Source organism: Chiloscyllium punctatum, chromosome 13 (assembly GCF_047496795.1).
Source record: "Chiloscyllium punctatum isolate Juve2018m chromosome 13, sChiPun1.3, whole genome shotgun sequence".
NCBI lineage: Eukaryota > Metazoa > Chordata > Chondrichthyes > Orectolobiformes > Hemiscylliidae > Chiloscyllium > Chiloscyllium punctatum.
Window position 1 is genome coordinate 93,281,611 of NC_092751.1, and position 14,209 is coordinate 93,295,819.

The 14,209-nt window shown below is 35.8% G+C and overlaps 1 protein-coding gene across 3 annotated transcripts in view; it reads right to left on the reverse strand.

Annotated features, from left to right (window-relative positions):
• The window catches only part of kat6b (K(lysine) acetyltransferase 6B), a 206,064-nt gene that overhangs the window by 46,609 nt on the left and 145,246 nt on the right, over positions 1–14,209 (reverse strand). For all 3 annotated transcript variants that reach the window (XM_072583260.1, XM_072583261.1, XM_072583259.1), the window contains exons 9-11: positions 10,418–10,533; positions 8,149–8,290; positions 6,089–6,250 (exon numbers count right to left, since the gene is read on the reverse strand). In XM_072583260.1, the coding sequence (XP_072439361.1) occupies positions 6,089–6,250; positions 8,149–8,290; positions 10,418–10,533 (420 nt within the window). The remainder of the gene's footprint in view (positions 1–6,088; positions 6,251–8,148; positions 8,291–10,417; positions 10,534–14,209) is intronic.

Here is a 14,209-nt window from a genome sequence, read left to right on the forward strand (position 1 = left end):
TTAATTTGCTTCTGCTTTTAGATGAGTCCAGAAACAAGACCAGGGATAGAAATACATTCTACTGAAAAAGTTCAGTAAAATTACACTGAAAACTTCACAACAATTTGGAATTCTGTCAGAAAAGATAAAAAGAGTAACAGACTTGTTACTCTTTTAAGTCTGCTGTGTTTAAGTCTGCTGGAGTATTTATGTAACACTTTGCAAGCTAGTGAATGGTTTATGTGCGTGAAATGTCTCTGAACAAAGTTATGCTTTTCTCGTTATTTTATAAACATACATAAACATGAATGTGAGAGAGATAAATGGATTTTGAATTGTGACTTTATGATTTGGATCAAAGGGGAAGGATTTGAAGTGTTTGGAGTAATTCATTCTGAGTTGGATTGGATTGATAAAACCTACAGCAAACTTTTAAAGATTTGAGGATACTAGTGCCTGCCATTCACTAAAGACTAGGGTGAATCTATTTTAAATTTTGGATGTTGCTAACTGGGATATCGGAAAGAAACAATAGAGATGATCTAAATTCAAAGATAAATAAAAATATAAACCGTGAAGTATTGAGAGACCAGACAATTAATCCAAAATCTTGCAAGCTTCAGGGCTGAAGAAAATTTAAAATTACTGGGCAAGAGAAACTTTCAGTGTGACTTTAAAGATGGAGGAAGTGAGGACTGCAGATGCTGGAAAAGCACAGCAGATCAGGCAGCATCTGAGGAGCAGGAGAATTGATCTTTTGTGCATAAGCCATTCATCAGGAATGAGGCTCCTCATACCTGATGGAACACATTGACACCTCACCACCGTGGATGAAGCTCCAGTCATGTTAAAGTTTCAAATTTTCAAATCAAAGTTAAAGACGAATTCAAATGTGGTCAACTCCTTAAAAACCCAGCAACCCAAGATCCCAGAGATTCACAGACTGCTGATATGAAACAATTAACAAGGGTGGCCAAACAATGTCAGAATCACAGAACTGTTTCTGCGTGGAAAGGGGCCCTCAGCCACTTGTGCCTGTGTTAGTTGTATTAACCAGTGAGCAGTTTAGAGAAAATGATTACCCTGAACATTGTTTGGTCCCAGATAACGATTTTAAAAGTTAGTTGAAGTCAGATTGCAGAATTTGTAACATTAGCTAAATTCCTAAAACAGAAAGGTAGTGAATCAACACATAGTAGGGACAGTAGGTATGAATTTGGAGTAGTGTGAGATTATCCAATTACCTGAAGCAGGCAAGGATATATATTACCTCCGGGGAAATTATATACAACACAAAGTAATAATTAGAAATCTTGTAGGATAGCAGGATTACCAAAGGAACTTGCAGTAGTTAAAGCTAAATGTTCACTAGAAGATCCCAGTTCAGCGGGGAAATACAGGTGTGGCTAACCAGATAATCAGGTACACACATGTATCTGAGCATCCAAACAGAGAATTCAAGACAGAAGTGCGTGGTGACAGTTGGAAGAGTTCAACAATTGACACATTAAACACACGAGAGTCCAATGCATTGGATGTCATGAAAATTAAAGTGCACTTGAAGAACTAAGTATAGCATATCACAGGGCTCAACAAATTGGTTACAGGGTATATGAACGGAAACATAGCCAATGTACCATACAATCAGGAAAAACTGGATTGGGGAGGAGCCTAACACTGCAGTTGTTATGGATAAACATGAGAAATAGTTCATAAGGAATGGTGGGAGGGATGAAAGAAGATAATGGTGAGAATAGGGAAATATTTAGTTCCAGTTGCAATTGTATAAGGGGTGACAGTATAATTAAATAACCAGGAACTTGGTAACAACTAGAAGCCCAATTATTTTCTGTTTTCTGGATTATATTGCAGGATGCACCAATGAGCTTTGCCAATGTTCTTGAACAATTTCACCTCTACTGAAGGAAAGTGTTTAGATTATCTTACAAGCTGATGCATGGCAAGCATGAGGACACAAGTTCCGACAAAGAAATCTCAGAACCAGAGATACAGCAACTGCACTCAAGCGAGCATAGTGATTATGAGTAGCTACACATGCACTGAATGTCCCTACAGATACCACCTCCTGGCTGTGGAAGTTGGCACAGCTATGTGGATTATATGACACTGGAATTAGGGGAGTATCAAATATTAGGTGTGAAAAAATGCAACCAATATACTAAAAAGATACTGAAGGTTGGGTAACCTCTGAAGCTTTGGATTCTAATGCCAGGATAAGCTTCCACGTGTCATGTTGCAACGAGACCATCCAACAAGTCTGCTACCACACCTACTCTGGGGGGGAAAAAAACCCTGCTTTGTCCCGACAGAGGAACCCAAGCATGGATTTGTGTTGATAAGCAATCCTGTAATAGTAAAGTATACCATAGGATGGCACTTGCAGCGTTGAATATTTTAGACACAGCATTACCACTGTGGTGCTTGGGAAAAGACCACAGCATTACGTACTGCTTTAAGCAGATTAACGAAACAAACATCACAACTTAATGGGGACTGAAAACAAAAAAATGCTGGAAATCACACTGGGTCAGGCAGCTTCTATGGAGACAGAGCAAGCTAATGTTTCAAATCTAGAAGACTCTTCAGAGTGGGGCTCTGAATAAGAGTCATCTAGATTCTAAACTTTAGCTTGCTCTGTCTCCATGGATGCTGCCTGACCTGCTGTAATTTCAAGCACTTTTTTTGTTTTCAGTAGAGATTCAAGCATCTGCAATAATTTGCTCCTATAACTTAATGGGGATGGGTTACTAAATTAGGAAGACCAAGGGACCACAGTAAAATTGACACAAGTGTAGCTTGGACTTATATTAGCAGTTTTATCAACCTTGTGAAGAAAATTGGTCCAACATAACTAACTGTCAATTCAGGGATTAGAGTCCATGTATTTGACTAATTCTAACTATATTGTAAAAGAAAGAATGTTACTGGGATCAGTACAAACTATTCCATCCCATCTTGAGAGATTTTTCAAATAGAGAGCATAGGGTTCATTAAAAAGTGGTGTAGTGTTAGACACCACAGTACAATCCACATATGGTGAAATGTATTGACACCAAACTGAAAGGCTGTAAAACTGGTAATTATACAATAATGCTCTCATCTGACCTATGAGTCAGAGGAGATGAAATGCAGAGTTTATACTACAATCCACTGCACTACGAAGCAATGTTAACTAATACGGAACCAACTGCACAGCCTATGTTGTGACATGCAAGGTGAGTGATTTATATACATTTTAAATGTCATTCATTTTCAAGTTTCAATTTTGAACTAGTAGCATGAAGGTTTTAGTCTGTATCTATGATGATGCTGAACAATTTAGCTTGTAAGGCTTTTTGGAACCATGATTTCCTTTAAAAAAAAGTATGACAGAAATAGTTTCTGGGTGTCATGGGAATTTGTACAGGCACAATGTAAACAGTGAAGTGCAATAGGTTTTCAGTTAGAAGGACCTCGAATCATTTTTCTTTGTTTGCATAAAGGAAACACCCATAACTTGGAAACCTTTGGTTTCAGTTTGCAGAGGTCTTGGATGTTAGATATGTAAGGCAGTGCTAGAACTGTTAATAAATAGATTACCTCAGTGGAAGCATTTAGCGTGCAGAAGGATTATTTGGTGCGGAGACAGTCTAAGAATATTTGAGGAAGAGGCTATCAAATACAAACTGAGAATTGGAGCAACAGTTAAGTCAATCTATAGAGATGATGTGAAGGGGTAGTATTTGGATAAATGGGATTTTATTTTGCCACGTGCTTTGAAATCTTTAAAACTATTATATGTAAGTAGCTTGGTTCATTCTATTTTATCTTTATTTCTTTTGCACAGTTTTTATTTTGTTGTTAAAATCATATCTGAGGCATTGAATATTTGCATTCCAATAAATGACCACCTATTAAATCAATAAAATATGATTAATCAAGCCACCATTCAGTCAAGGATCTGACTTGTTCAATACAAAGAGGCCAGTAATGAGGTCACCACATCTGACGTTCTGGCATGGGTACACCCAGTGCCAGTCGGTAAGTTGAATTATCATGGCTGGAGGAAGTCGAACTTGTGGGCCTACACTAATGAGAAGCAGTCTGAATATCAACGAAGACAGAGTCAAACAAAATATATAAACAAAAGAAGATGAGATCATGATGGCGGTGGTGAAGAGACGGAGTTATTAAAAAACATATACAATCATAGAATAAGGTGGAATGACTGAATCAAAGATGAAGCAGCTGATCAAGTGAACTTTTTTGTAACTGAACAAATTAACTCCTCATACATTGTATTAGTACAATCCCTATGATCATTCAACAGAGTAAAAGTTTCCTTTGTTGCTCCGGTCTTTCACTTTGAACACAACTTAAAATTTTAAATATTTTTCAGGACAAACCCTTACCCGTACAAGATAAAACCAAATTATCACTGCCACAAAAAAAAGGTTTGAAACTATCCTCCATAATATGCAGACCTGTGAAAAACACTAGCAGGTACTTTTGTTGACTAACAAGAACAAGTTAGTAAAACTATTATTCAAAATACATTACTCATATTTATTTCCTTTGACTGAATACCACAGTTAACTCACTTTCTTCCTTATGTTCATACAAACACAAGTTAGGTAATCTTTTATAGTACTTAACCTATTGTTTTAGATTTTCCGTACACAATAAACTTCTGTTTCATTTGTGTCTCCTCCAGTTGTGATTGTGGAACCCTTCCCAACCACCTCATTTATATCGATACAGTTATACAGATCCCCTTACACAGGAACGAGAACAGTTTCTGATACAATTACGCAATACAAGAAAAAGAACATTTAAACAATTTCATCAGGGCCCTTATATTCATTTACATGATTTCCCAGATTTTCTGTTAATTAGTTTATTCAATAATTTTGTGAATCACTTAAGGTTTGGAACAAGATGGATTGCAGCACTGAAGTTGATCATATTCGAGGAGACAGTAGGTAGCAAATTTGAGAATAATAAGTACATGAGGTTTGCTGGCATGAGAGCACAAGGTGTGTTAGCACTTCAAATTATGGTTGTATCTTTTTCAGGAAACAACATGGCTGCCAAAAGAAAGACAAAATGTCTGACTGATTGGATTGGATTGTTTGTTTTACTGAAATTGCTAGTTCCTGTTTGATAGCTAAGAAAAAAAAGAGCAATTGTTAGTTTTGTGAAGTTTAGTGCTTCTTGATAGATATTCTTGCGTGTTCACTGGATGCGGATTGTTAGGATTTTCTTATCTTTGAACAAATTAACATGTGAAGGTAATAGTGACCTAATATTTGACCCATTCAGGTACGAGTGGTATTAACAGTATACATGCAATGCTTTTAAAACTGACATGTGTTATAGAATCATAGAATGCTACTGGATCCACTCTCCTGCCTTTTTCTCCAGGCCATGCAATTTTTTTTGCTTCAAATAACCACCCAATTCTTTTCTGGAGACCACAACTGAATCTGCCTCCACCATACCAAGGCAAAGCATTCTAGACCAAAACTACTCACTGTGTAAAAAATATTTACTTTATGTTATCATTGCTTCATTTGTTAATCGTCTTAAATCAGTATCTTCTGGTTATAATTTCCACTCACTACAGATGCACACTAGCTAAAAAACTGCCAATTATACTGTCAAAAACTGCCAATAAAAGTTTTGATCTACTACTGCACTGTTTTGCCACTGCATAACTAGTAAAACACTTTTTTCAATGACAGAACACTTTTTAAATACAGGTTAACTGACACTGGCTTTGAAAGTTAGAAGAAGAATTCTCTAGCTATGTGTCAATATTTACAGATGATTCCAAGGTAACCCCAACAACTCAGTTTCTCCCTTGAATATTAATGCTTGTAGCATGAAAGAAAGCATTGAAAATGACTGAATCTTAGACAGAGTGGTAATGCAAAATAACTGCTTTACCTATCACACAAGATTAAATGTTATCAATATTGGAGAGACACAATGCAGAATCACATCAGTCATTTGAGTAACATTGTATGGGTGCTCTTTTCAAGCAAATACAAAATCAGTAAGGAACAAAAGGTTGTTTTACTCTACGTTTCACAGCAGAAGTACTTACCTTGGAAAAATACCCAACAAGATGACAGCCCTTTTCATCATTTTTAGTCAACACGTAGAAAAGAAACGGTTCAACATCATAGTAAAGTGTTTTATGGTCCAGGAAAAGCTTGGCCAATAGACAGAGATTTTGGCAGTAGATCTTACTGATATTTCCATCAACCTGTGAACAGAATGAAGTGTAATGAACACATTCCCTTTCATATTCAATATGAAGGAGCTAGATCTTATTTAAGCGTAACTAAGCAAAACCTTCAATGGATATACACCATGGCACTCTTCTGCAGTCTTAAAATATCAAAGCTGCTACAATTATCACCACCCCATATAATTATCATTTTCACTGTCCACAGCAACTACCAGAACAAATTACCTCCCAATTCAGCATATGAAAACTGTTTTTGATGTTATTTAATTTATAGTTCACACAAATAAGACAGTTACACACAAACCATGTCAGTTAAACTACAAAACTAATTTAATGTTTTGAACAGCATAAACATAGCTCCATTACAAAGTCAATAAAATACCAAACAGTATTCAATGAAAGCTACCCTCAAAAAGTAAGGCCCAATTATAGCCTTTCACTGGATACAGGTCATTCTGCTATAACTTGACAGTTGTGTTCCTCTGCAACCTCACACTATAGAAAATCGTGCAATGGAAAACCGCTATAGAAAATTGTACTATAGAAGCTCGTTAATAGAAAATCACTATACCCGTTAAGTAGAAAGCTCACGTTAACCAAACAACGTCCACAATTCAATAATCGCGTTATGGCCAATTTGTGCTGATGAAACGCGTAGTTTCAAACAGTCTATACTCCTGGGGAACATCTACATTACAAACTCATTTGTACAGTCACTTTGAATCTGCGCTAGATTTTGTTAAGGAAGCCTGGAGTAAAGGCTTCATCTCATGTGACTCCAAAGCAAAGTGAGATAAAACTCCCTTCTTTGAGATGTCTACTCTGCAGAGTCAATTCGGGCTCCAACTTTACATTGCTTCTTTTCAACTTTGAAACAACACGAATAACAAGCATAACAAAGTCTTACTGAATGAATCAAATTCGATGGCCTTCAAACTGAAAAAGAATTTTGGTAACCATAACATTCTGATGCTGGAAGTAAATTATTGAATGTATTCCAAGTTTATTTTGATTAAGTGCTTCCTCATATGTGAAGTAAATTGACTAAGAATCAGATTGTATTTACATAGCTTCAGTGATAACCAAAATGCTATTCATACAGACGTACAACTAACCAACAGCAAACTTCCTTTTAGTTTCATACAGACAGTTCTCCTTTAAGGCCATAGTTGCGTTCCAGTGAACATCGCAATATAGAAATAAAGGGACCTATGGGCAAAGTGGGGTTGGGGTAGACAGCAAAAAAATCACTCACGATCGCTCTAAAATCTCCCAAAAGTCTAATGCAAAGTAAAGCACAGCCTGAACGAAATCATTTTTATTAATGAAACAAAAAGTAAATTTAACACAGTACATTATAAAAACATAGGAAAGCTGCTCTCTGTACAGTACCTGTCATAGAATGCTGCTCTGTCAGCAGCTGACATCAGCGCATGTGCAGTATGGCACAAAGATCGGCGCAGACATCGTGCATGAATAGAATGGTGCAGAGACTTCAGCGCTTACCTTGGCGCACGTTCAGAATGGCATGAAGACTGGCACCGACAATTCGCATGCGCAGATCGGCGCTTACCTCAGTGCATGCTCAGAGTGGCACATGTACAGGATGGCGTGGAGATTTGAGTGTGGACATCGGTGCATGCTCAGAACGACGAGGACATCAGCACATGCACAGAACAAAGTGTGCAAATTGATCCCCGCTGGAATTGTGCTATTGCAAATGGAGGCAAGCATTCTTGGAAATACTGTTCCTAATTCTTCAGTGACGTTATATTCAAATCATGCTGCCAAAACGCACATTATCCCATAACTACCTTTATTAGAATAGTTTGTCATACAATAAAAACTACAAATGGGAATAAGTGTGCAGCTTATTAAATTAACAGCAAGACAAAATTTAAGATCCACTCTACCTCAAAGACAGACAAGTCATTTTTTCGGTATATTTCATTAGCAGGGGGATGGTACCAGCCACACTTCTTTGTATGCCTCTGCAAAATGTTCCGGCTTTTCATGTACTTCAGACAAAATTCACACAGGTATAACTTTGGTAGCCTGCAAAAGTTATTTTTTAAAATTGTTGATATCTGTTTTTTAATCACGAAATCAACAAATACTGGCCAGCACAGTAACTCAGGTGGAGTGAGGGGTAAAACAAACAGAGAATGCTGAAAAAACTCAGCAAGTCTGGCAGCATCTGTGGAGAGAGAAACAGAGTTAATGTTTCAAGCTCTATGTGACTCTTCTTCAGAAATGGTTAAGGAGAGTTATACTGGGCTTGAAACATAAATTCTGTTTCTCCCTCCACAAATACTTCCAGACTTGCTGAGCTTTTCCAGCAATCTCAGTGTTGTTTCATATTTCCAGCATCTGCAGTATTAAATGTTCTCTGGAGTAAAAGGTGAGCAGACTGCAAACATTTTATAAGTTAGTTTCATTCTTAGTTTTTGAAAGACAGCACACAATATTGTGATACAGTTTCAACTTATTCTCATTATTCCAAAGCAAGAATAAGTTTTGACATGCAGAAATGATTGTTATTTATCTGAACACAACCCTTTACAAAATCAACATCTTCATCAGAACGTCTCCTCCCATATCAAAAACTTCAAATTTCTCTTCATAATCCTCTGCGATCATCCTGATGAATTTTTAAGCATGTATCACATTGAATAACTTTTATTAGATTTTTTTGGATGTTGAGCTAAGCAACGAAAATATAAGTTTTATGTTGTGATTGTCAATATCTGTTAATATCTTGTTAAACAAAAATTAAAGTAGATCAAGTCCTGTTTTCTACATCATCTGAAGTGCCCAGTTTAGGAAGGCAGCAGGCTTACCCATATACCACCTGTTCAAAAGACAAGTATTGACTCAAATTCAATTACCACCATTATCCTTTTCTAAAGAAACAAGTTTAAACTTGTGAAGTGGTGCATTAAGGCTGTTATCGCAAAATTTAAAGTATTAGTCTCTTCCATCATTTTATCATCTGTACTTATTTAAAAAAAGATTGGTCTCATACTATTTCCTTGAGTCAGGCTCTAAAAACGATTGCAATCTTCCATTGCACTAAATAGGGAAGAAAGTTCTCAGATAAAGAAATCTTTTACGAGGTAAAGGCCTTGCTCTGTGCTGGTGTTATTAAGACTCTGTGGTGTTTCTGAACTTTTGTTGCCCTTTCTACGCTTCCCAAAAGGCTAACTGTACTGTGCTAAGTTTTGGAGGATCTCACTTTCAATGAACAATTTTTTTTTGAAGAGGTCAAATTCCAGATGATAAATACTAAAATTAGCATGGTGTCTCCCTATTTTGCATAAGCAGTTGACACAATAGAAACTGCACCAGACGAATTGTCAAGTAGACTTGTGGAGATCTGTTTTTGAAGATCCTATAATTGTTGCTTCATAAATCTCTTAGCAGCATTTGAAGTCAAGATAGCGTAATCTCTATTATGCTTGCCTCGTTAAGTATTGGCAGACTATTCTATCAAGATCAACACATCTCATGAGTAGAGAGATCAGGAAGAGGAGAATGGTTTATTCTATATGTAATTCCAGGTCATGGGTATTCCCAGATACCGGAAAACAAATTTCAACTTGTTTTAAAAAAAGGTGTGGTGCAGTCCCTGTTCTTCATTTTAGAATTGTTCTTTGTACTCTGTTAACTGACCAAAATCTTCAACAGTTTAGAAAGCAAAATGCTGCAAACACCTAAATTTAGCTAGAAGACAGCACACATGGTGAGATTTTGAATATGCTACAAAATATAAGTCTGTCAGTCTCCAGACTTTTGATAAATATTATAATATATTGGTATTTTCCTATCATATCACCAAGTCAATAGAACTTCAGTCCAGTTTGGCAACTTCCTATTTGACTTCATTAAAGTACCAAAGCTGATTTACATTCAACTATTTCAGCACATTTGTGAAGTGAACATTATGTAAGTCAATCACACTTCAATAAAATGAACTGTATATTATTACAATGATATTATTGTGGACTCTGTATAAATGAAGAATTGGCATTATTTAAAGTATGTGTAATCGATGAAGTTCATTAGAAGCTGTACTGTGCATTTTGCTTTCTCAAGTAAATAAAGGTTGTATTAATAATCTGATGTCATCAACAATCAAATATCCAAAGGATAAACAACAGAATATATTCCTTGGAATATTACCTTGCATATTCTTGTGGGTATGGTGAAGAATACCAAGTATGGACTTCATATTTCCCAAATTCAATTACAGATGGGTATCGACCATGTGGATCGACTGAAGTGATAATTCCAGTTTTCTGTTGAATAAATAAATTAATTAATTAGTTGTAAAAAAAATCCAAAATGAGCCAATTTATCTCCAATGATTGTCTGACTTTTATAGAAACATTAATTCAAATGTGATGCAGAAAGTTTTATTTAACCAGTCCAAAAACAGCTACAATTCTTCCCTGAAATGCTAACCTTCCTGGTCAACATTATAAATCTATGCACATTATTTTTAATGTCAAACTCAGTCTGTACACAAATACAGTTTTGAAGTTTTAATTTTGGAGTGAAAATTTGAGTCTAAAATGCATTTTTTTCACTAAAGCAATAATCATAAGAGGTGGTTGTGGCTCCTCAGTGGTACTGGTATTTAAAGTATTTTCAGTACCATTAATAAATTGATATTAAAAATTCAATTTCAGAGCTTCAATTAAAACCAGTACTGTTGCCTCCTGAGCTAGAAAAACATGGTCACAATTTATCTTACGTAAGTGCTTGTTTGCTTTTTGTCCTGAAATTAGTCACAGTTCATTCTCCTGATTTATCATATGTTTAGCAATGCAAAGACAATAAAATGTCATGACCAATTCTGTTTATGTTGTAGCACAATATTTTCTCCAATAGTACACTAAAGAAAGATTGAAGATAGGAAGCAAGACCCCCTTTTTAATCTATTCTAAGCAGTTTCACTAGAAGGTAAAGACAAACTTTTATAATATTAGGATCAAAGAATGATTACACTTGTCTCTTTAAGTGTACAAAGAGGAATGAATCCATTATGCTAACAGCTTATCATCTGGGACCAATAACAGCAACACTGGCATCCGGTATGACCGAGAACTTGAAGAGAGTATCACATTGCTTGACAGAATGTAAGAACTGGCAGAAAAACATTAACACCAGAGTTGACACTCTGGATAAAGGTATGGAATGAAATAAGCCACAATTTTGTGGAGGATAAATGTAAACTGAAGCATTTCATATCGGAGAAAATACATTTTTGAAAGTACATTTCGATAGGCAAAGAAAACAATTAAAATCTGATAACATATTTTGCATTTAATTGGGATAAATGAAGTTTTATGCATTTGGGCTGGACCAACAACACATGTTACATTTTACAAGAGTACTATAGAGTAATCACAGAATAGAATCACAGAATCCCCACCATTTGGCCTGAGTCCATACCAACCTGCCAAAGAGCATTCAACCCACACCCATCTCATCCCTGTAATCCTGCATTTCCCATGGTTAATCCACCTAGCCTGCACATCCCTGGACACAATGGGCAATTTAGCATGACCAAACCACCTGATATACACATCCTTGGGAGGAATCTGGAGCACCTGGAATAAATCCATGCAGACACTGGAAGATGGACAAACTCCACGCAGAAAGTCGTCAGAGGGTGGAATCAAACCCAGGTCTCTGGAACTATTAGGCAGCACTGCTAACCACTGAGCCACCATGCCACAACATCTCCACAGATTTACAACCAATTCCAATTAAGCTTTTCGGTGTTATGAACAGACTATTGATTATAAAATGTAACATACGACTTTCTCCTTGTACGAATTCATGTGTTTTAAAGGTTATTTTCTTAATACCAAATAATTTTATAGTTGCTTGTGGAGAACCCATGTCTAACCACATTGCTTCAAGCATCAAGAATGTGTGGGACAGATTTGATGAACTACATGTTCTTTATTTGCATGCTACTTTCATATGTTTGTAAACTGAATTTTGGATGGAGTTAAGATTATTTTAAACACCGAAGTTAACAGTTTGATAATTTGATCAAAATCATATAAATAAAAGTTTATAATTTCAAAAGTTAAGCCAATACAAAATCTTCCACAAAATGTTTTCATATTGTTCAATACTGCAAAGTCCTCTGCTCCCATTTAAGTTAGATTTTGAAAAAATTGAATGCGAGAATATAATATCCCATTCATCCGCACATTATTGACATTGATGAATGATTCAATGGAAATTTAGCGTTTAATCAAAAAGATAAAATTGCTGACAACTTGTTCGGCAAATTTTTCATTAGCCTTTGTGAGCTTTGTTGTTATGGAATATCTAGCCTTTACAAATTAAAATGTTCTCCATTTAGAGCATGCACTCTTTATGCTTTCTCAGACAACATAAATATTGCAATTATTCTGAAAATACTTCTGAATAATTTATTCTCTAGACTAACTGAAAGTAAATCGCCTGGCCTGAAAAATTCACATTGCATAAATAATAAATCTCATTATAATACTGAAACAAAGTCGTGGTAATAATATTTTACTACATAAAGTCATTTCCAAAAACAGAACAGAGCAGTCATCCAGTAAATGCTGCAACCAATATTCGTGACTGACAGGACAAATGCATTCAATACAATGAAAGTAATAAATTTGAATCATGACAGAAATTTGTGTGTTTTAACTTCTCTGCAAGAAAAATTGATTGCTATGTATCACGTTTAGATTAACAGATAGGGAAGTAGGCAAAATGACTTGATCAATTCATAATACTGACTTTTAAGTCTTTAGCAGTTTCAGTCATTTTATTTCAATTGTGTTGTAAGTGCAGTCTTAACAGTTCCAAGTTTGTTTAATCTGAAAGCTTTGCTGCAATATCTAATATTATCATTAAAGAAACTGATGTTTTTGAACAAATCTATAATAGTAAATTATTTTGATGACAAAACCTTAAAATTGTTGGCTTTTGTTGCTTTGGAAACTAACACAATACTTTATTCAGATGCAGTGGATGTCACCACACTATGCTCCATACATGATGTGTAGATATATTGTGCATGTAGTAAATCTTTAAAACTCTACCTTTCCACAGAATATCTTTTCCACTTCTTTCTCAGAGCACATTCAGTCCATTCAACTAGAGGTCAGTCAGGTTAAGGCCATACTCAGGATTTTTTACTTGCAGTGTTTAACTAAAGTAAGTGAATGAGTGCTTGGGGAAAATTAGATTGTTAGCACGAGACAGCAAAATAAAAATAGCTCACTGTAAACAGAATTGTCCACTTCTAGGAATTAATAGAGTATTATATGAACCACCTGTACACAGTAATGCACTGGTATAGATAGTAAATCCAATAAATTCCTGGTGTTCATCCTCAATGCAAACCTGTTAATCCGTCTTTATCTAACCCAATTAATAAATCCTTCTATCCCTTTCTCCTACAAGGGTATGTCCAACTCCCTCTTAAATGCATCTGCCATATATTGTGGCACATAAAGTTCAAGTAAAAGACAACTTTTCCCATTTCCAAAGATCATGATTTTGAATAGTCTTGGTGAGTAAGCAGATTGTTTTCTCCCTGTTTCAGCCATGACATGGCGTTAACAGTCAGCCTTAATGCTTCTCAACACAAGTCAATGTTTTACCTTCTGGATTCAAGGTATAAAACAGGCAATATCGGCTATGTTACAAAGATGTTTGGCGTTCAAAAAAACATGCACACAGAGCAGACATGATGAATGACAAAGATGGCAACATCTCAATTCAGAAATGGGGGAAGGAAGCTTGGGGTGCAGAGAGTTTTACACTTGATGGATAAGTATATCCCCTATTTTGAGGGATTTTGAGGCTTCAAAGGTTGACCATCATACAGACTTGTGTAAAAGTTGGGTTTGTAAGACTACATTTTTTTCCTCAAAAAGGAGCAGATCAACCTTTCGATCAGTAACATTT